This window comes from Pleurodeles waltl, chromosome 9 (genome assembly GCF_031143425.1).
Source record: "Pleurodeles waltl isolate 20211129_DDA chromosome 9, aPleWal1.hap1.20221129, whole genome shotgun sequence".
Classification (NCBI taxonomy): Eukaryota; Metazoa; Chordata; class Amphibia; order Caudata; family Salamandridae; genus Pleurodeles; species Pleurodeles waltl.
In genome coordinates, this window is record NC_090448.1 from 27,884,328 (window position 1) to 27,907,303 (window position 22,976).

General features: G+C 43.5%; 1 protein-coding gene across 4 annotated transcripts in view; it reads left to right on the top strand.

The window, feature by feature from the left end:
- The window catches only part of USP19 (ubiquitin specific peptidase 19), a 458,230-nt gene that overhangs the window by 193,107 nt on the left and 242,147 nt on the right, over positions 1-22,976 (top strand). For all 4 annotated transcript variants that reach the window (XM_069206188.1, XM_069206190.1, XM_069206191.1 and 1 more), the window contains 5 exons: positions 10,422-10,611; positions 10,698-10,831; positions 12,053-12,211; positions 17,486-17,596; positions 21,256-21,366. In XM_069206188.1, the coding sequence (XP_069062289.1) occupies positions 10,422-10,611; positions 10,698-10,831; positions 12,053-12,211; positions 17,486-17,596; positions 21,256-21,366 (705 nt within the window). The remainder of the gene's footprint in view (positions 1-10,421; positions 10,612-10,697; positions 10,832-12,052; positions 12,212-17,485; positions 17,597-21,255; positions 21,367-22,976) is intronic.

Below are 22,976 nucleotides of genomic sequence, written 5' to 3' on the forward strand. Positions count from 1 at the left end.
AACAGATCAGGCATCCAAACCCAGCATCGCTGAATCTAGCAATTTGGCTCCTGAAATCCTAGAATTTGGACACTTAGACCTCACACAAGAATGTATGGAGGTCATAAAACAAGCTAGAAAACCTTCCAATAGACACTGCTATGCAAGTAAATGGAAAAGATTTGTTTATTACTGCCATAAAGATCAAATTCATCCATTGCATGCGTCTCCAAAAGATGTAGTAGGATATTTACTACATTTGCAAAAATCCAATCTAGCTTTCTCTTCCATAAAGATACATCTCGCCGCAATATCTGCTTACCTGCAGATTACTCATTCAACTTCCCTGTTTAGAATACCTGTCATTAAAGCGTTTATGGAAGGCCTAAAGAGAATTATACCACCAAGGACATCACCTGTTCCTTCATGGAACCTCAACATTGTCTTAACAAGGCTCATGGGTCCACCTTTCGAACCCATGCATTCTTGTGAAATGCAATATTTTACGTGGAAAGTTGCATTTCTCATTGCCATCACATCTTTAAGAAGAGTAAGTGAAATACAGGCGTTTACCATACAAGAACCATTTATTCAAATACACAAGAATAAAGTAGTTCTAAGAACAAATCCAAAATTCTTACCAAAGGTTATCTCACCGTTCCACTTAAATCAAACAGTAGAATTACCAGTGTTCTTCCCACAGCCAGATTCAATAGCTGAAAGAGCACTACATAAATTAGACATCAAAAGAGCACTAATGTACTACATTGACAGAACAAAAGTAATTAGAAAGACAAAACAACTATTTATTGCCTTTCAAAAACCCTATACAGGAAATCCAATTTCAAAACAAGGTATTGCCAGATGGATAGTTAGGTGCATCCAAACCTGCTATCTTAAAGCAAAGAGAGAGCTGCCTATTACACCAAAGGCACACTCAACCAGAAAGAAAGGTGCTACTATGGCCTTTCTAGGAAATATTCCAATGAACGAAATATGTAAGGCAGCAACATGGTCTACGCCTCATACATTTACTAAACACTACTGTGTAGATGTGTTATCTGCACAACAAGCCACAGTAGGGCAAGCCGTACTAAGAACTTTATTTCAAACTACTTCCACTCCTACAGGCTGAACCACCGCTTTTGGGGAGATAACTGCTTACTAGTCTATGCACAGCATGTGTATCTGCAGCTACACATGCCACCGAACGGAAAATGTCACTTACCCAGTGTACATCTGTTCATGGCATTAGTCGCTGCAGATTCACATGCGCCCACCCGCCTCCCCGGGAGCCTGTAGCCGTTTGGAAGTATATCTTCAACATTTGTACATTTGTAAATATATTACTTTAACCTTCATTTGGTAGATACGTATTCATTCCATTGCATGGGCACTATTACTAGCATACACAACTCCTACCTCACCCTCTGCGGGGAAAACAATCTAAGATAGTCGACGCCCATGCGCAATGGAACCAAAGTGGGAGGAGTCCCTCGGTCTCGTGACTCGAAAAGACTTCTTCGAAGAAAAACAACTTGTAACACTCCGAGCCCAACAACAGACGGCGGACTATGCACAGCATGTGAATCTGCAGCGACTAATGCCACGAAAAGATGTACACTGGGTAAGTGACATTTTCCTTCTTGGTGGTGCTGAAGTTTCCTTTAATTTTGTTTTGTTTACCAGCCGATCAGCTTCCCCCCTGGCTTTATGTTCAGTGCAACAGGAGTACTCTGGCAGGTTTACGCTTGAGTTATGGACACCTCTTCCCCCTTTTCACTCCAGACCTGATAGCTCAACTGGTTATAATGTATTCCAGTTAGAGTGACCAAATCTGGACCCTGAAGTCGAATATTTTGTCCCTCACAGAATGAGGACACATACTAGTGGCCTCAGTAGACAGTGTTGTGTCAGACTCTTAATGCAAAAGATGCAAGCCTGTTCCAGTAAAGTTTGGTTATTATAGAGATGGGGCATCTGCAGGACAGTCTACAACAAAAGGGACATGCACTTCCTGGGCGAGAGATCATCCTGCAACTTTTGTCTAACCTCAGTTTCTGCTGGTCCTAGACTGGTGCCTCGTGTTCTACTTCCCACAGACTGGCTCATTGCATTGCCTGGATTAGGCCAGGAATTGGGACAGCATACCCCTTCAAGGGATTTAATGACAGGGATCACAGAGGCATGGAGAAATTTATCTTTTTCCTTGAGGTCAGCAAAAACATTTACGTGAAACTTCCAGCCCCTTTGTTGTTGTGGTTGCAATCCTTCATACATTTAATTTACTAACATTAAGACTTTGATAAAGAGCCAAGATGTTGGACTTCTTTTGAAAACCCGCAAAGATACCTTCTTCAATGCCATGCAAACATATTCTCTATCTTTATTAAGTAGAGCAGCAGACTGGATTGGGCCTTTATTTCTAGAGTATGCATCTAGGCCTTTCCAAGAAGGGGGCTACATCTTTTCAGTGATTTGACACTGCAAAACTCTGAAATTATTAAGCTAGAACAACCAACATGATGGGCGACAAAGTATCCCAACACAAAATAAATGAGCGGGCAGGGCCCTTTGTTAGGGTTTTGGAGAACCTGATAGGTTGCAGCATTTTCTCCTGCCCACATCCTGCCTACAAAGCAGTTACTTAGAATCCATGAGCCATCTCTTCTGTTTCCCCACTTTGATAGTTTGGCTCTCAAACCCTACAGCTTGGGCACCTCTACCTTACACCAACCAAGACCTTTGAAAGTTCCTGTTAGAGGTGCCCAGCAGTTACATCTGAAGATCATACTTGAAGCCTGGGGTGTTTACTCCAGGGTCTGTGCGTTGGATGAGGATAGCATAGTAGACATTTGCAAACACTTGTTTGTCTTTCTTCTCGGTTGACCTTGCAGAGTTGTGACCCTGGGGCACATTTTATCAGCTCTTCATCTGAGGGAGTTGCTGTGATTTGTGTGCCTGTTTTCATTTTTATTATATAAGAAGATGCTGAAATCTACTGGATGGTGGTGACCACGGTTGGTGCTGACAAGCTTTGTGTCTGATCTAGTCATGGCGACCTGGAGCTGTACCTGCCGGCACCAAGGTTGTATTTCTCCTTCGGCGATCTCTTAGGAGCCGTAGGTAGCTACTGGATTCTTCCCGCTGTATATGGAAGAGAAGACAAGACAAAAATGAAATGAAATTAAATTGACTGCATCCGCCACAAAGGCAGCCGCCTTCTTTCCGGAATGGGAATTGACAATGCATTCAGACGCTGAAAGTCTGCGTGGTGCAAGTGGGCATTGGCCACTGCCTGTATCTTTTCCCTTGGGGTTATTTCTCTCCAAGGGACTTTTTGCTGCGCATGTGCACCCGCTGCAGCCACAAACACTATAGAAATTCGCTCCAGCCAGTGGGATGCCAGCCTTGTTTTCTTCCTGTCGGACTCCTCTGGGGGCAGGGGAGCAGGTCAGGTTTAGGTAAAGAGGGTCAGGCTGGCTCAGCCTGGCTAATTGGCTGGTTAGCAGTGGGCAGCTTCATCTCGAGGTAAGGGAGAGAGAAGAGTCAGTAAGGAGAAAAGAAGAGAGGGAGGGGACTTCTTTTCGGCAGGAGCCATCACTTGTCTGCTGGTTAAAAAGTAGGTCACAGGCTCCTGGTGAATAATTATAATACCAATAGTCGTGCAGACAAACACTTATTTACAGAATGTACCGAATTAAGCTTTGTCCATTTAGAAAACTCAAAGCAGCGTGTGGCATGACATTGGTGTCTGATTCAAAACTACAATTTCAGCTACTTGATCAGCTAGATCCCAGCGAATGAGCAGGATGTTACAGGTGCAGCCGGTCTGCTTAAAAAAACAAAAGAAAAACTAGCAATGACAAAGGCTAAAACGGCCAAGACAGTTTCTCTTTAAAAACAAAGATGATTCCCCTCTCGAAATGCCATTCAGGCTTTTAGTCCCTTAGCTTCTGTACCTCCTCTGCACATCAAGCAGCAGTTTCAACAAAGCTCTCATCGGCTGCAAAACCTGTCAAGGCTGGCTTCTCCAATCTTTCATAGCCCAAGGAAGATCCGAGTCTGAGCTTATAATTGCTTTAAGGGCAGGATGCTTGAACACAAGTATTATCTCACTGGAACGTGTTCTTTTTAGAGAAGAAGGGTGCATTGAAGCTCATACCAGTAATATCATCAACTACAGCTTAGAAATACCTGCTTCATAAGCTTGTGCAGAGAAACAAAGGAGCTTTCACCCTCTGCTATATTCCGATTCAGACTTCCTCCCAGACAGGGTGCATCAACTAATGTGCACTGTTCTGATACACCTCCCACAGTGGTGAATCTCAGGGCTGAAAGACCAATAGATACGGAGTTAATACAAGTATAGTAAGTGAGCTAAACGTTGTTAAAGAAACCGCTCTTGCATGTTTGTCCGAAGCTCTGGGAGTCCAAGATTAGATAGATACTAACACCATTGTTCTAGGACATTCACAAGACGATTCTGCTCTAACACTACTAATGGTTTTCATTCTGCTGCAAAAACTCACCATAATCATACAAGAGATAAAAGCTGCCCAGTTTGAAATTGAAGGGAAAATTGAGTTAAACCTAGATCCTATAGACAAAAGACTTTAAGATTTAAATGATCAACGTGATGACTTGAAGAAAGGGTAACAGCTGTAATGCACACCCCGGGAGCCCACTCATAAGCTGCTTCTCAGTTTATGGAGGACATTAGTGCAGTCAGCACGAAAATAGAAGAATTGGAAAAGCCATCAGGCAGGTCTAACTTAACATTCATTGGTGTAGAAGAGAACCTCAAAAGGAACTTTAAAAAAGAACTCTGAAATTGCATATGTAGTTGAAGGACTCTTTTCCACCTATGTTCTCACTGACTCTGAGATCTACCTTACTATTGCAATAACTCAGAGTTCCATTTACCCTTCCGAAGGACAGCACAAGGCCCCGGACCATACCAGTTTATTTCCCAGGCTTCAGAACTCAAGAGAAAGTTCTCCAGGACGGCTATTCAGCTTAAATCCATCAACCTTTTTTCTGCAATAATTTTTCTGAATGTCTCTTATGAAATCTCCAGGCACCACTGGGAATTTAAGCAAATCTCAGAGAAGTTCTATGAAGTAGGTGATCATACACACATTATTGATGTGGCTAAGCTGAAGATATTATTGTGCTGTTGCAAAGAGGGCCAAGGCAGAGACTTAAATAACTAGAGCTTTTCAAATTTAACCTATTTCGTTTAGTTTAACTGTCCTGGTACCGGGCAGCCTCTGGTGCAAAGCCAGCACATCAGTTTAGATGTTATTCACATGCTTAGCTGGCAAGGACTAGGTACGCCTAAATGGGAACGTGGGTGGGAACTGGAGGTGAGGGTGGCTAGGAAGGACGTTCAAAGGGACGCATGGGAAGACACTCGCGCTAAGGGGATTTGGGTCAGGTCTAAGGTTTCAGTGGGCCCAGCGTCAAATTCTTGCCTCTCTGGCGTCATTTAAATATCTGAGGAGAGGGCTTTAGGTCTTCGGTGGTGGCAGTTAAGCTCCATTCTTACCTGTGGCAGGCCACACTCCCTTCCCTATTAAGTCTTCACGGTTGTGACAGATGTATTAATACATTGACATCAGGGGCCTCTGGTTTCCGGCAGGAAGCCACCTCCACATCAGCCTTTCGGAGCTTTGGGCAATCTGCTTGGCCCTCAAAGCCTTCCTACCATCTGTTTACTTGGAGGCTGGTGAACATTCTCACAGACAGCACAGCTGACATGTGGTACCTCAGCAAGCAAGGCAGAGTGGGTCTGCAATACTGTCCCTGGAGATGGCTTTGTTATTCAATCATCTAAGGATCTCTTCATGCCAGAGCAAATAAACCAAACCGATATCTACTGGCAGATTGCCAGTGCCATCGCCACTTCTAGGTGGCAAGGGGTATCTTCGATCTGCAGGGCATGTCCTGGTTAGATCTGTTTGTCATCGGCAAGAACACAGTGTCATAAATCTACTGCACACTGGGGTTTCCTCTAGGAAAGTCACTGGGGATGCATTAGAACTGCGATGGAGTTCAGGTCTCTTGTATATGTTCACTCCATTGCTTCCTGCTTCGCATTCTGAGCAAAGTCAGGACAGACCAGGCCTATTTCATCTTCATTGCCGTAGCCTGGGAGATGATGGTGCACATAGCTGCTCAACATTTCGGATCTGTGCTCAGTTTTCTTCCTGACAAGGCTTTGCATTGGGCACAGCTAAGAGTAGTTAAGAGTTATCTGTTGATCCTTTTGGTCTTTCCATGTGTACTCTATTAACCCTCTCGCTGTGAATCGCCCTTTGTGTGGTTCCTATTATCAAAGGTCTGACTATCATGTTTGCTCCAAATGCTACTTGAACTTAGAGTTGACATTTCTAATGTGCTCATCTTTGAAGGATACTATTAATTGCAGATTCATTGGGTCCTCCCCCAGGACGTCTGCTCCCTTGGGACCCTCCGTCAGCCCTATACAGACTCAGGTCAAGACTTCCACTCCTGCCCCACCATCCTCGTTAGTCCCATTGCTGCCTCTCATTACTCTGATAGTGCCTTATACCTTGATTTACAAAACGGGCTCAACAGATTCATCGCACTAGAGCTTAATGCGCCACACGGACCATCAACAGAGAAAAGTGCCTTCTTTGCAGTGGTGGGTAAGATGGTTCTAGAGCTGCAGTTCTCCACCTTAAAGACTGAAACAAAAGCTTTGATGGAATTCCTGCAGCCTGTGCCAGCAGCATCTAAACCCTTGTTTCCTTTCAATGTTGCTCATACAAAGATAGTCTGATAGCTACCTACTTAAAACCATGTTCCTGCCAGCCTGTGAAAACACAGCTGGAGGAAGCTGGCTTTTTTGTACAAAGTCCAGACCACACTTATTGGTTTACAGGGGCTTTCTTTAATAATCCCAAGTGGTCGAGCAGCTTAGGCTCATCAGAGGGGAGTGTTGAGCATGTGTTGTACATACAGTCAGTAAATGAGACACGCACTCAAGAAAGGAATCTGAGACCAATTTCTAAAAATAACAGATATTTGTACATATTTAGACACCAAGATCATCGATATAGGGTAAGTATGTTAGATGTTATAGATTTTTTTTTTTAAAGAAATGGATAAATACAGTTGAATACCAGTTTTAAGGTGTGAGCCTCAAACGTGGTAATGTTATCTTATGAGAGAAACATACACTGCATACTGATATTTGCCAGTGTTTCTGGGGGGTGCCTTTTGGGAGTTAAGGTGCTTAGGGGCCAAAGTCGAAGAAATCACCAGCAGTTTGGTTTTACCTGCCTTGATGAGTCCAGGTGCAGAGGTGCTGGTCGCATTGGTAGCCTCGAGCGCTACACATTAGTCAAGGGTGGGGTACCTGTAAAAGAAAGGCTGTAAGGGAGGACTTCGGGACAATGGGGAGCTTTGCTCTTGAGGATCTCTGGTGCACAGGGAAACAGTCTGATTCGGGCGCAGAGGTGTTTCATCTGGCAGGTCACCGCTGTTAGAGGCTCTCACTTGGTTTTTGTGACCTGGAGATGGAGAGAAAACAGGCCGGTAGGGCCCCTCTTGATGATGACCTCGTTGATCCTAACGTCCCTCGATGGTAGGTGGATGTTGATGGTGTCTCGACTGGACATACAACAAACCTTGGTAGTTGCAAAGGTTCCGGGACCCAGGGTATTGGTGCTGAGAGGCTCCTCGAGGGCTCAGCATCTCATGACTTGGTGAAGCAATGGGGCCGACATCCTGGACCAACGACAAACTCCTCCTGGCAAGTGGCTTCCTCAGTGGGCCCGATGGCCAGCAAGACAGAGTACTGAGGGTTGGTGCAGGTGGTGCCTGCAGATGCAGGGGGGTGGCCCTTGCACCACAATGGAGATGCTCCTCGTTGTTGAAGGATGTAACTGGCCTCCAAGGGTTTAGGGATGCTGTTCTGCTTCAGGGCTCAGGACGAGTCAGTCTTTGTGAATTTCGCAGTGCAAGCAGCCAGGCAGTGTTTGGTGCCACTTTTGGTGCAGGAACTTTGTTCTCACAACTTTGGTTCTTCTTTGCCCTTCCTTCGGTACCCAGTAGACAAATCTGAAGCCCTTGTGTCAGGGAGCCCCATAAATCCTGAATTTCGGGGCATTTCAGGGGGGTGTAGGGTAGTAGACAATGGGCTACCTACCCCTGGGGTGACTACACCCCTATATGACCACTTTCTGTGGAGTGTGGGCATTTTTCTGACCCAGAGTTCCTAGTTTCACCTAAAACAAGATGGTGAAACCCTTCCTTGGCTGTGCATTTCAGGTAGCCCAACTCAGGGGTGTGACTAGCCTAGAAGTGCAACACACCTCCTGAATACCTAATATCTGATAGAGACCTCAGGGGGATGGTGCTTAAGGTCTGTTGGGAAGCCAGGCTCGCATATCAAGGCTGGCAGAGGCTTTGAAAACTCTGGCTCTGATATGCTAAATTAAATAGCCATCCTGTTGGAGGAGGTGTGATTAACTTCCTCCGGAGCAGGCATTGTACCTGGCCTTTGAGAACGCAGGCTCTCACCTGCAGGGGTCAAACTCATCTTTGGTGGCAGGCTGGCTGATAGCAGTCAGCCAGCACACTTAATGGCTCATAGGCTTTCAGGGGACATCTCTAGGGTGCCATCTAAGTGCTTGTCATATTAAATCCGATACTGGCATTAGTATGGATTTATTAAGACGAGGTGTTTGATATCAAACACCATTAAGTTCAGTGCAGCCATGATATATAGCTGGGTAACTCATAATGACCTGTACCAAGTACGTTCTTAAAATGGCTGCTTGATTACTTGCAGTGTCTAGCAATAGACCTAGACATCACAGGGGTACGTCTGCTCATGCAGGTGTGCCCTCACAGGTAATATAATGCACCCTGCCTTAGGACTCTAAGGCCTGGTGTCGGGGGTGACTTGCATATAGTGCCTGTAGTGGGTGTGTGCGATGTCACATCATGTTTTCAAAATGGTTTGCACCGTTTCATGCATTCCGCAGTGGCAGTCTGCATGTCCCTTATGTGACATAGTACATGCTGCGGCCTTTAGGAACCCTCTTTAGTACCCATGCCCTAGGTACCAGTGGTACCATTTTCTAGGGACTTAAGGAGGTGTTAAAGTCCTTGCCAGTTGGGTTACATTTAGCCCGTTACCTTGTTTTAGGGAAACAGCACCAGCCCCCGATTAGCAGGGACCCAGTTCACTACCAGAGTCACAAACCAGGAACCAATAGTCTAAATGGGGGCAAAACGTGGGGGGACAACCTGCAAAATGCCTGGTCTCCTACAACAGGTGATCAGAAACACTAGATCAGTGCCTAGTGACCCAGATTTTCTTATCATGGATGCCGCTCCAAAAAGCCTTATTGTGCAAGCCACGACCCGTAGTGAATCCATGTTCATTCCCCATCCACTCCTCCAGATAGGGCATCTAAGCGGTTTGACTAGTTTGATAAGCAGATATTTTCTTTGCCAGTCAGGCATTGCGTTCTGTCAGTGAAGTCTGCTTGTTAGGTTGTTACCCGGTGGCACATGGCTAGCAAGATTTTGCCAGCAGTGCCGGAGGAATTGATGGCCTGTTGGCCCAGAAGATGCCATTAAATATGTTATGCACATGGTTTTGGATACCGCACGGATTGCCTTGGTAGGGCAGGTGGTGCCACTGTGATCATTTGTGGGCATGCCTACATGATGTCTACCAGGTTCTCTGCCAATGTGCATGCTTTGCCCGTTGTACATGCTGTTTGATGGATCCCACCTTTTCTGTGGAAAGGCGGATTCCGCTTTGTAAAGCTTTACAGATAGTAGAACTACAGTGTGGTCCTTGAGGCTGTTGGCTCTTGTAGGCAACATAGCTGACTTCCATAAAGTAAGATGGTAGTTTTAACATGCATTAATATTACCAGTGGATTGAAATATGTAGTCGTTCCTTAGGGTATAGATAGTACCAATTGCTTATATTAAGTATTTTTCTTGCCAGTTTGAACCTACTGCCACAAGGTAAATGAAGCCTTGGATGTGATTGAGTATCTGGGGAGAATTTTTTGCTGGACGATGATAAGTTACCTACCTCTAATAGTGCTGCTTCCAACAGTTTCAATTGGCTTAACTCACTCCAAGTGCTAGCAAGACTAGCGATATTTACTCTTGTGAAGCAGGGCTGCCTATGCCGTACTCGCTTACTACCGCCTGTTTGTTTGTCACCATAAAGGAAGGCCAAACCCTTTAACTCCAGGCCTGAGCCATTAATTCTCCTGAAATAAAAGCAGCCTTGTGCTACTTTCCTGACAACAAGGACACGTTTATTTGCTTGTATTAAAATGTTGTCTTTTTACTTTAAACTTAACCTACTGTCTCTCCTCATTCTAATGCAGTCCTCGCATTTCCAGACAATAACAAATCTTCTGTGTTTTGTTTCGTAGGCCAAGCCAACATGCATGGTGACTCCTATGACTCACAGCCCTTTGGCCTGCGAGAACATGGTGGAGGAAGAGGAGAAGAAGGTTTGTGTGCCAGGCTTCACTGGACTGGTGAACTTGGGCAACACTTGCTTCATGAACAGCGTCATTCAGTCTCTTTCCAACACACGTGAGCTGCGGGATTTTTTTCACGGTGAGTGTTCTGCCTTTACCCGCTCATATAGTGATGTTGATTTTCTGACTTTTGATCTATAATACACCTGACTTCTTTGTTTGCAGACTGTGCATTTGAATCTGAAATCAATCATGGAAACCCTTTGGGGACTGGAGGGCGCCTGGCCATTGGGTTTGCGGTGCTGCTGCGAGCGCTCTGGAAAGGAACTGATCATGCCTTCCAGCCATCGAAGCTGAAGGTAGAGAGCCTTTTCTCTACATTGTGGTGATGTGATCCGATACCAAGCAGAGCTTTGTCACCAGATGACAAATTTGTGATGCAGACCATACTTCTTTGGTACCTTTACACGCTGCATCTAGAAGTAACACAATTGAAGTCACAATAATTACTGTGGAGTCAGTATTGGGGCCTCATACCAAGGATTTAGAGTTTGAGCAATCCTTCAAAGAGAATGCCTGGAATATTGGCCTCCTTGGAAACTGGTGATGATGAGACGGTGAAAATATTCATACATTTTCAATAAAGTACAGCTGCAAATATTGTCTGGCTGGAGCGATAGTCGGGAAAAAATATAGAGGGGGTGAGCCTCCAATTTATTGTTCTTGGGCATCTCAGTTAAGATTGAAGGTGCAAAAACTTGAAGTTCATTATGGTCATTTTCTTGCAACCCCCTAAGATGACTGACACACTATGGGGAAAATGCCCCAAGCATATAAGGTGCCAAAATAATGCACAGCAGCAGAAATTCATGATGTGGTAATAGTCAATGTAAGCAGCACAGAAGACAAATTAGTTTACTGCACCTGTTCATGAAAAATATATTTATTTTTAGTGAGTGTCAAGAGTAGAGCACTTCTCTGACTGGAGTCGTATTTTGAGGATACTACCCAAGTAGACGTGGCTGCAGGGTTAGTAGAAGAACTGGAAAAAACAAAATACGAGAAGCGTGTGGGTGTAAATCTACTCCCTCTCCCATCCGCTCCCAAACCCTCCACTTCTTCCCCCAACTGCAGAATTAGCTTGATTCAACTGGTGGGCGCAGGTTGCGTTGGGTTGCTGCTCTGAGAAAAAGAAAGGAAAGACAAAAATATGCTGAGCTCTTTAGACAGTATTTAAGAGCATGTTTTTGTGTGGTTCTGGTCTCTTCTTCCTCCCCCATGTCCAGCATCCTTCCTACTTGACATCTACCTCCCAGTGGGTGAAAGGGTGAACATCAGTTCAAGAGTAGAAATAAGTTTTCACTTTAATTATTAAGAAGTTTTTTTCTAGATATAAAGCTTGCGGCTTTATAATAGTGTGTTTAGAAGATCTGCTTATGTTTTCTTTGCAGAATTATGATAAAATCATCGCACTACGTAAACCAGTGTGTAGTAATTTTGCTTATGTTAGTGAGAGAAGTAACTCACTTGCGAATGTCAGATCTTTAATCAGACTTTTTAATCTGCTTCCTTTTCTATAGGCAATTGTGGCTAGCAAAGCCAGTCAGTTCACTGGCTACGCCCAGCATGATGCCCAAGAGTTCATGGCTTTCCTGCTGGATGGTCTCCATGAAGATTTGAACAGGATCCAGAACAAGCCATATACTGAGACTGTTGACTCAGATGGTCGTCCTGATAAGGTAAAGTCTTAAGACATATAGGACAGTAACTAAAGTAGAAGACCATAAATTCAACAGTCGACTAAATGGATGGTGTAACAACAAGCATGGGAATGGGCAGACCGAACAGTACTGGTGGTCCTAATCTAAAGTCAAGTCCTACTTCTAGGCCCATAGTTTATCACTTCTACATTTATGAAGACTGCAAATGATACACTCACATTCTGGTTGATTGTGAATATGTGGTTAAAGGAGCAGAGTGTTACGTGAACATTTAAAGGGGAACAAAATAATTTGTGCACCTTTTGATTAATCTTCACAAAATAATCCAGAGCAGGGTTTAATGTATTTATTGTCTTTCAAATTACATATTCTGCTGCATGTGGGCAAACTAAGTGCTCAGCAGGTCCCTCAGCATGTGTGCCGGTGCGGTTTGTGAGCGCAGAACCTGCTACATAGAGGCCAGGTGGTACAAGGGCCTGGCTAAAGGCCATGTCCTGTGCATCTTACCCACCTCTGCACAGCTGAGCCCTTTACAGAGGTACCCAAGGAAGCAGGGTGGGGCTTGATGCTGAGCCTGGCAATAAGCCATGCCTGTGCTCATAGCCTGATGTGTATGGCTCGCTTTTTTTTTTTTTTTTTTTTTTTTTTACAGCTTATTATATCAATTAAAATGCTGGATTCAGTAATAGCCCTCCACCAGGAACACCCTCGAAAATAGTCTTAGTTAGTATAGTTAGCCCTTTTTAAAAGAAATGTACCTATGGTTGTAGGTGTTTCCTGGGTGAAGAATGTGCATGCCGTGGCTCACAAACAGACTTGCAGGGCACCACCCGCCATTAACGTCAATATTTAAGACATTTTATTGATCCTGTATTTTATATTTGTAAGTAAATATTTGTTTTTGGTATATGTTTACCATCCTTTTTTGATTTACTTAACTTTCCTCATTTGCTTTATTGTATTGACAAAAGGTAACTCATTTGGTCATCTAGTTGGCTTTGGGCCATTATGCATTTTTGAGCGATTTGAGCTCTTCCCGCCGAGACCTTTTTACTGTTGTAATGAGTTACCATGGCATGTGAAGAATCTGTCTTTTGAGGCATTGTACAGTTCAATTGTTTCAGTTGAATACAGCTTAGTAATTTAATTGTATGACTGAATTACGTTACTTGCAATAAGAAAAGGATGATTGAAATTTCTCAAATATTAACATTTAGCACATACAGTGCCTTGTGTGATGGTTTGTGAGCAGCAGTATGCATATTCTGGGTCAGTGCTTACATCAAATTAAAAATCCTGACAATGCGCTTTTACAAGTTATGGTTACATTTGCCCAAACAAATTGTATGCTTGCAAAAAAAAACAAAGCAAAACCTAAAAATAAAAAAAAAACACCAAAACACTGACATTCGCCAGATATGGTATGCTGCTCTAACTATAACCCGTACCCCAGCATGTTCTACTTTTACTTCTCACCACATCACTGATGTAATTAATGACTTCACTGACACCATCATAAATTACATAATTGATGACCTAACCACTAGACAACCAATCATCAGTTGGGTTTGAGTGACCTTTGAATCGACTCTATCTTGTCAAAATAAGTCAATTTTAAAGGGAAGGTGTTGAGGTTGATTGGGTCATAGTGGACCAAAGTGCTGGCTATTTAGCATTGTGGCCAGACCTCTTTATGTGGTCTCAATACCATTATTGGAGAAAAGCTTTGAATTATCACATAGCTGGAACGATGTAAGCACCTTTGAGTAGCAATGCTAGGAGACTGTGGCTGAAACAAATAATTTACAAGGGCCTATAGTTTGACAAGTTGTCTTAGCTACTGCAGTTTTTTTTCAGCAGGCTTTGTTTTCTCTATATGGACTCTATTCTGCATTTGGCTGTTTGAGTCTCACATTATTATACCTGGGGCCCATATGCTACAGCACTCTAGATTTAGCATTTGTGTTAGAGGTGAGGGCATCAAATACTCACATAGAAACGTAGCAATCATCTACCAATCCTCTAGCAATTTGTATATCTTTGGTTTATATGAAGTAATCTACAGTGACAAAGTTTGAGATAGGCTCTACCAGTCAGCAAAGGTCAGGTTGTTCTAATAACATAAGGTTGTGTGATTCTACTGGTGTTTGACTGTGAGCCTTGTGCTGAGAAGACATTTTAAGGAGTAAGGTGAGATGGCAGCACTCTTACAGGGATGATCCAGAGCGAGTTATAGGAGCCGTATGGCCCTCTAAAGGAAGGATATTTAGGGAGTCTAGGTTAGAGGTCAAAACATTTAATAGGTGGTGCCCACTAAGATCATAAAGATTGAGTTCAGTGCACAAGTGGACCTGACATTAGTGAAAGAAAGTAACTCTCTGGCACCAACCTGCAGCTAATGCCAAACCTTCCTTTACTGCCATACTTCTCTGTCATCCTGACTGGTTACCTGCATTTACACATTTGTGGTTACACATTTGTGATGCTGGTCAATGGCATGTTGTGCTTGAGCTGTGCCCTGGTGGGCAGCGGTGTCTGCCAGGGTGCAACAAAGTTTGCTGTAGAGTAATTCTAGTGCAAGTGGTAGCAGTCTGGTGGGGTCTGGTGATGTGCTGTAACTGCCAGGGGCTAGGTATTACCTGACTTCAAGATAATCGTAACTTTGGGGATTCAGTGCTACCAACATATTAATTACATGAGATTTAGAGAATACTTGTCTTTACAGTAAGGCTTGGAGGCTTGAAAGGAGTAAAAAAAAAAAAAATCAATGATTTTTTGGAGTCAACTTATCTTGTTCATCCAACTAAATCACCTCTCGTTGCCCTCGGGCTACCTTCCCCCACATTGTACTACTTCTAACTGTAATTTGGTTTCTCTTCTTGCCCCAAATTTTGAAACTCACTCCCACTTGTGGTACAGTCTTCCCCAGTATTTTATTGATTACATTGCCCTGATGTGTCAATGTCTTTCTGAAGCGTTCCCATCACCTTTTCACCACAGTATTAATTATAATTGACTATGGTATGATTTCTTGCTTTTATAATAGGTTAAACATTCTTGTGAGTTTTCTTGGTTTTGAGCTTCTACCATAAAGAGCCTAATAAATGAAGTGAGTAAATATGTCCAGTGTGGGATGTACTCTACTGGTGCTCCGCCAACCCGATTGTTCCCTTCCTCCCTGTTATGGATTCTTCCACCTCAAAAATAGATAAAATGATGTGCTGTTACTGGGACAGTCTTCATCACTTACTTACGGATGGCCAGTGGTCTTCACAAGATACTTTGATAACTGAAAAGTGTTGCTATACCCACCCTTTTCCCTTCCTTTCTCCCGCCGCTGAGGTGGGGAGAATGTTAAAAATGTAAACAGCCTCAGACTATATAGAATACACCTAATTGGTTAAGTATTGTTGCATGTAATTACCTTGTTTCTTTTTGTCAGTTTTTGTGTCCTTCATTTTGTTGGCACTGAAAAGGTTTTCTGAAGTCCTCAGTAATCTACGTGGAATTATAGTTGTTTTTTGACCCACTTGAGCTATTTTACAGTGAAGAAAAGGTTAACATATGACTGCATGTCACCAAGGATGTAGTGCTTCAGTCCTTATTTGTTTTTTAATGACTGAATGCAATCTGGGAGCTGTAGTTATGGGTCACTTTGACTCATACACCTCAAAAGATTGTTTTTTAAACTCAATACCCAGGACAAGAGAAGTGCATTCTTACTGATATGAAGGCATCTGGTAACCTTACATGGAGCAATCTGGTAACCTTAGTTTACGGCCCAGGTCTGTCTGCAGTTGATTCTTCTTGTTTGAAAGATGTTAAGTGTGGTGGTCAGCCTTCTGCCCCATACAGTAATCAATAATAGTAAGAAGGCACTTTGCTAGTTCATTTTGTCTTGTCTTTTCAGATATTTTATACACATCCTGCATGGTTGATAGTTAATCGCTAGGATTCTGTTGTATATATCCAACTGTAATTGTGGCCAGTTCTCTGTTTTTGGAGATGAATTTGGTTACCTAAAAGTGCAATCTCATTCTGACCAAATTTGTTCAGTACTTCATATGTGAGTTGTGAATCTGTAATTGCATGAACGGATTTCAATATTTGAGGTCTAGCTATCTACTCTTGAGGCAACTTACACCATTGTATGTTGAACTGTATTTTGTTTTCAAAATATTTTTAGTTTTTTTTGTCATACGCACAAAAATTAATAATATAAAATACACTTTAGTTCAACATTGTCTAACTAAAAAAAAACTCTCCTTAGCCTAATAATGTATGCATCATTTTTGAAAATGTATTGCACACATTTAAAGCCACTTCTCACATTTCAAAAGCCTATCCTTAATTCACAGTCATTGTCCTTAAATTAAAATTTTGAGATACTGATTGTCTTCATACGACATCTGTTGCACTCTAGGAACATGATAAAGTGAATATAACAATGAGATTTAAAGAAAGAAAAAAACACATTCACTAAAATAAAATATAATCAGTAGTTTGTCTCTTTATTTAGACGTTCTATTCACTAAGAAGTTAAATCTGCCTGCATCAGTGAGACATTCCTCCCCACACGTCTCCCATCACAAGACCTCACATTCATGCACCCTGGCATCGCATGCCTCCCGAACGTATTCCCGCCTATGTAAACATGTATGTAAACAGTAGCCCCATCAACATCTGAAGATGAGTCCCAGAGGAAATTGGATTGCATATGCCGGATTCATACTGAAATGGATCTTGCCTTGACCTAGGCCTATCCTCAGCTGACGTTTTAGATAAATATAGAAGGCATGCCACATCCTCTCCAACTTCACAACTCTATCTCTCAATATTGCTGTAAGCTTTTCCATTGCACAGATCACCCTTATCTTGGACCACCATACCTCTCTCACAGGGTGTTGTGGATTTACAAAACTGAGCAGTAGAGAGCTAAGCTGCTATAAGTAGGTGTGAAAGTAGCTTTCCTATTGGTGAAGACAATTGATACTCTTGAGTCCCCTCCCCTCTCATGTCACCCAACACCACAGGGTCCATCCCTAGTGCCAGGCCCATGTATTTGATTTTTCATTAAAATCCTTTATCAACGTTTTTATTCTGTGTGTCGTTTGGTGCTTTTGGTAGTCTCTCCCATATATGGACTCCTCCAACTCCGTGCAGAATCAATTAACTGGATTTTAATAAAACAGTTGGAAAAACTCTTGCATGCTCTTTATAATTGCTCTTTATTTTTGTGTGACAAATGGGTGTTTTGTAATCCTAAATTTCAGTTCATTTTTACATTTCCAGGTTGTAGCAGATGAAGCTTGGCACCGCCACAAGATGAGAAATGATTCTTTTATTGTGGACCTGTTTCAGGGCCAGTACAAATCCAAGCTGGTTTGCCCAGTTTGTTCAAAGGTTGGTGAGAATCTTGGCAAGACATGATCACTTGATTAATGGTGTGTAAATAATTGCTTTCAGATTGCTTTGTTAAATGGTTTGATGAGCAATGTAGGATTGATTCTCCAGCAGCCTGTAGAAGGCAATCGGGTTTAGTTTTCTAGAGCGTTTTTGCTGAAATGCATGGTCAACGCAATTAATTTGTTTATATCCATTCACATCTCACCTAATTCTCTTTATGCACGCATAACAAAAGATCAGTTCTTAAGCGTTGGATCTTTCATATAATCACATGCTTGAATGACTTCCTGTTGTGAGGTTGAGTATTCTCGGTAATATTATGATAGCAGTAAACTGTTTTGAAATGGCCATTGCAGGCTGAGTGTCCTGGTGCCTTCATAAAATGCAAACTCACACAGCCTGTGTGCTGTGTCCACTTCACACTGCATGCAATATAGGTAAGTCACCCCTCTAGCAGGCCTTCCAGCCCTAAGGCAGTGTGCAGTATGCTGTATGTGTGGGTATAGATGCATGAGCAATATGTCCCTACTTTGTCCTTGCCAAACCTGGGACATAGTAAGTGCACAGAGCAGGCATTTTAAGTGCATGTGTGGGACACTGGTCAGTACAAATTTCACAGCTACACGATGGCTACTCTGAATCTTAGGCTGTTTGGTATCAAACAACTCAGAATGATAAATCCGATCTGGTACCAGTATCAGGTTTATTGCAAAATGTACCCAGGGGCCACCTTAGAGGAGACCCCTGCCAAGCACTGGCATGGTTGCTGGCCTGTTAAGATCAGCCTACCACCACCAGACAAGAATCTGGAACCCTGGGGTGAGAGCTCCTGCTCTCTGGGTCTGAGAACAAAACCCTTCCTGGGTGGAGGTGTCACACCTCCCTCATCAGGAATGTGCACTGCCCTGCTAGCAAGCTTCAAATGGCTTACTGCCTTTGAAACTCGATCCTCAGTCCTGCTGCTATCAGCAGATGGCCGCCTCCGTTGCAATCCTCTACTTTTGGCAGGAGCAACGGTTGGAAAACACACAAAGGACAGGAGGAGTGGTCAGCCCCATCTTGCACCACCCCTAAGTTATTGCATGCAAGGTGACCCCTCCATTTTATTTTCCTCCTTCTTGTATGGTAGGAAAATAGCTTATTAGGGATAGGGAAGTGACTTCTGCCCACAGGAAGTGGCCACATATTGGGTGTAGCCACCCTAAGGTGGATGACCCATTGGTCACTACTAGGTACTCCTCTAAACGCCCACTAAACCCCAGGACCTGAGATTCAGATTCTAATACAATAGAAGACCAGCAGCAAAGGAGACACAAGGCTCGAGAACCGAAGTCCTACTGCATCAAGAAAACGGTGCCAAACCCTGCCTGCTACATCCAGGACTCGACAATTGCCACTGAGGGGTTGCTCGGTCATCAGAAGGACTCTAAAAACCTTCAGAGGACCTCCACACTTCTAAAAAAAATTGCCAAAGATTGGCGTTCGGAGTGAAGGCATCACTCTCTTGCAACAAAGACCAGTGAAATCCAGTTCACTGACAGGCTGCTGACTAAGGAACTGGATGCCACAGCCGGACCAAATTTCACTCGATGGACCACAAGGACAAAATGTACCAGTGTTTCACGTTTGGTAGCACTGTGACCTTCAGTGGGCGAACTGTGCAATAGCCACAGGTGTAAGTCACCTTGCATCTCACACCCAGAAGGGCAGTCCATTACCAACTGAAAAAGGACCAGGAGGAAGCCCCAGTCGAGGGACCTCAGCAAAACACCAGGGCCTCCCACCAGAGTGCCCCTGCTGACTTGCAAGCTACCCTCAAAATGACCTATCTCCTGCTCCCAAGGGCAACTTTGCGCACAGCTCCTGGCTCACCTATTTGCTCTGCACCCAGCCGCCCTGTACCAAAGATCCCACTGTTCTAAGGGTCCACCCTTCCCCTTGTGACCGCAGCACTCCAAGGGGACCCACCGGACTCACCTCAAAGTGCACCTGTGCAGTGCTTTTCCAAGTGACCCCCTGCAGTAGTCTTGCACCAGCTACAACGACTTTCTGCAGCTGCTCCCGCCGAAACCGGTAGCCACCTGAACTTATCCAGCTGGTCCACAGGGCCCACCGACGACCCCAACCTATCTGCAAAAGGAGACATTCGTAAACTCATTGCCTGATTTTATATGCATTTTTAAAGTATTTGTCCAGTGATTCCTATGATGCGTAATTAGGCACAGAACTGAGACATTTTCTAAATTTTGAAAATTCATAACTTAAAAAGCACTTGCCCGATTTTTGATATTAGTCTTAAAACTTTATAAAAATCTGAAGTGTTTTTGTAAATTGGTCTTGAGTTGGGTAAAGCGCCCTCCCCAAAGTGCGGCCCGTTAGGGGGCGGGGCCTCCGAGGCCCAGCACTCCCCTTGGTCGCACCAGAGGTGCGCAGGGCCGGCAGGACTTCCGCCCCCACGCCTCGTGAGGCGTGGGGGCGGAAGTACAGCAGGGGGCCAGACGTTGGGTCCGCGTTGGCTTCTGGCCGCATCCGGCCGCCGCAATCCGGTGGGGGGCTATTTAAGAGCCCCCCCCAAGAAGGATCACCCTTCTTTATCTGTTGTGGCGGCAGGGTGGAACCGGGGCCTCCGTTTGACCCACCCTTTCCCTTAGTTAGGTTTTAAAGTGTGGTTTAGCGGAAATTGAGATATAAATGTGACTAGAAACAACAGGGGGGGTCCCCAAGGTTGGGCCCCCGGGAGGAAACCTGGGATAGGATCCTGAATTTCTGAGCCAACCAGCGGATATACACACCAGATCAAGGGGTAAGGGAGCTAAGATCGCTGGGGGGGGAACATGGGGCTCCAGCTCTTGGCCGCCCCGTTACACCCCGAGTCTGATTGGTGTTTGGAGGGGGGGAGGAACCCAAAGCATGAGGACAAGGTAGGGTGTAGTCAGGGTAACCGCCCCTCCTACGGATACAGGTGAGATATGGATTACTTGTATGGTCCAATGGTGGTTCAGGACAGGAAGGGATCCTGTCAGAATTGATTTATGGTCACTAACTCTCATGACATGTAAATATGGTAACTGTTGGTGGAATGAATACCTATTGCACTTGGTGTAACTAGTTTGCTTTAAAGTTATAAGATGTTTTAAATGTTTTTAATAAAAACCACTTCCAACGATTTAAGTTTGTCAGTCTATGTATTTCTGGTGTGGGGAGTGTGGGTTGTCTCAAGTGCTTTTTGATTCTGACACAAAAAATCTGCTTTGTGTCAGAGGAAAAAAATTGATTTTGCCACTTTCCAAAAACTAACAGTTATTGAATTTTCAACAATATCGGTGTTTAGTGAATGCTTTTCTAAGTCATATTTTTCTGCAAAATTCTGCTTTCCATTAGGCATAGCTGTAGCAGGCATGTTGCGGAAATTGTTCATTTTTGAGTATGGCTAATTGGTGTGTCAGAGAAGTTCAACTTTTGAGATTTTACAGGTTACACACTGGCTAAGAACAATTATAAAAGTGTGCAATTAATGAAAACCATCAAGTGTTATATTCTTCATTGTTAATTTATTGAGATAAGCAGTGTCAGGATGTTATGTGCATGTGTGGTGTGTTTTGCAGACAATACTAGTCTAACCCCAGATTTTCGATTATCACTGTCTCTGCTTTTAGGTGTCCATAACTTTTGATCCCTTCCTCTACCTACCGGTACCCTTACCTCAGAAGCAGAAAGTCCTTACTGTTTATTTCTTTGCAAAAGAACCTCACAAAAATCCTGTAAAGGTAAGCATGGCCTGGTATTTGGATTGAATACCTGCTTTGTTGGGACGCAGTTTAAATTATTTTTCTATTACTGGTCAGCTTCAAGTTTAAACAGTTTTGAAACTACATTTGAAAGGTTAATCTGTTTATAATGGTATCCTATCTGTGTGTAGATAGTTTACACAAAGCAAGCATGTCTTCCTTCACCATATGTTGGCATGTGAGGGTGAATTATGTGTATATGCAATGGCAGTCCTCAGAGTATGATTATCACATTCAGTAAAATCCAGTTAGGGTAGTGATTAACCCCTTAGCTGCTGGGCTTTTTCCCCCCCAGTGCTGAGCTCTTTTTTGGCTATTTGGGGTAGTTCGCGCTTAGGGCTTCATAACTTTTTGTCCACATAAGCTAACCACGCCAAATTTGCGTCCTTTTTTTCCAACATCCTAGGGATTCTAATGGTACCCAGAGTTTGTGGTTTACCCTGGAGGAGACCAAGAAAATAGCCAAAATACAGTGAAAATTTAGTTTTTTCCAAAAAAATGGGAAAAAAGGGCCGCCGAAGAAGGCTTGTGGTTTTTTCCCTGAAAATGCCATCAACAAAGGGTTTCTGGTGCTGAAATCACTATCTCCCCACCTTTCAGGAACGGGCAGACTTGAATCAGAAAACCACATTTTCCAACACAAATTTGGCATTTTACTGGGACATACCCCATTTTTACTATTTTTGGTGCTTTCAACCTCCTTCCAGTTAGTGACAGGAATGGGTGTGAAACCAATGCTGGATCCCGGAAAGCTAAACATTTCTGAAAACTAGACAAAATTCTGAATTCAGCAAGGGGTCATTTGTGTAGATCCTACAAGGTTTTCCTACAGAAAATAACAGCTGAAATAAAAAAATATTGAAATTGAGCTGAAAACAACAGCCATTTTTCTTTATGTTTTACTCTGTAACTTTTTCCTGCGATGTCAGATTTCTGAAAGCAATATACCGTTTTGTCTGCTGGACTCTTCTGGTTGCGGGGATATAAAGGGCTTATAGGTTCATCAAGAACCCTAGGTACCCAGAGCCAATAAATGAGGTGCACCCTGCAGTTGGTTTTCATTCTATACTGGGTATACAGCAATTCATTTGCTGAAATATGAGGAGTGAAAAAGAGGTATCAAGAAAACCTTTGCATTTCCAAAATGGGATCAAGATAAGGTTTTGAGGAGCAGTGGTTATTTGCACATCTTGGAATTCCGAGGTGCCCATACTAGCATGTGAATTGCAGGGCATTTCTCAAATAGACGTCTTTTTTACACACTCTCTTATATTTGGAAGGAAAAAATGTAGAGAAAGATAAGGGGCAATAACACTTGTTTTGCTATTCTATGTTCCCCCAAGTCTCCCGAAAAAAATGATACCTCACTTGTGTGGGTAGGCCTAGCGCCCGCGACAGGAAATGCCCCAAAACACAACGTGGACACATCCCATTTTTTCACAAAATACAGAGCTGTTTTTTTGCAAAGTGCCTACCTGTGGATTATGGCCTCTAGCTCAGCCGGCACATAGGGAAACCTACCAAACCTGTACATTTTTGAAAACTAGAGACCTAGGGGAATCCAAGATGGGGTGACTCGCGGGGCTCTG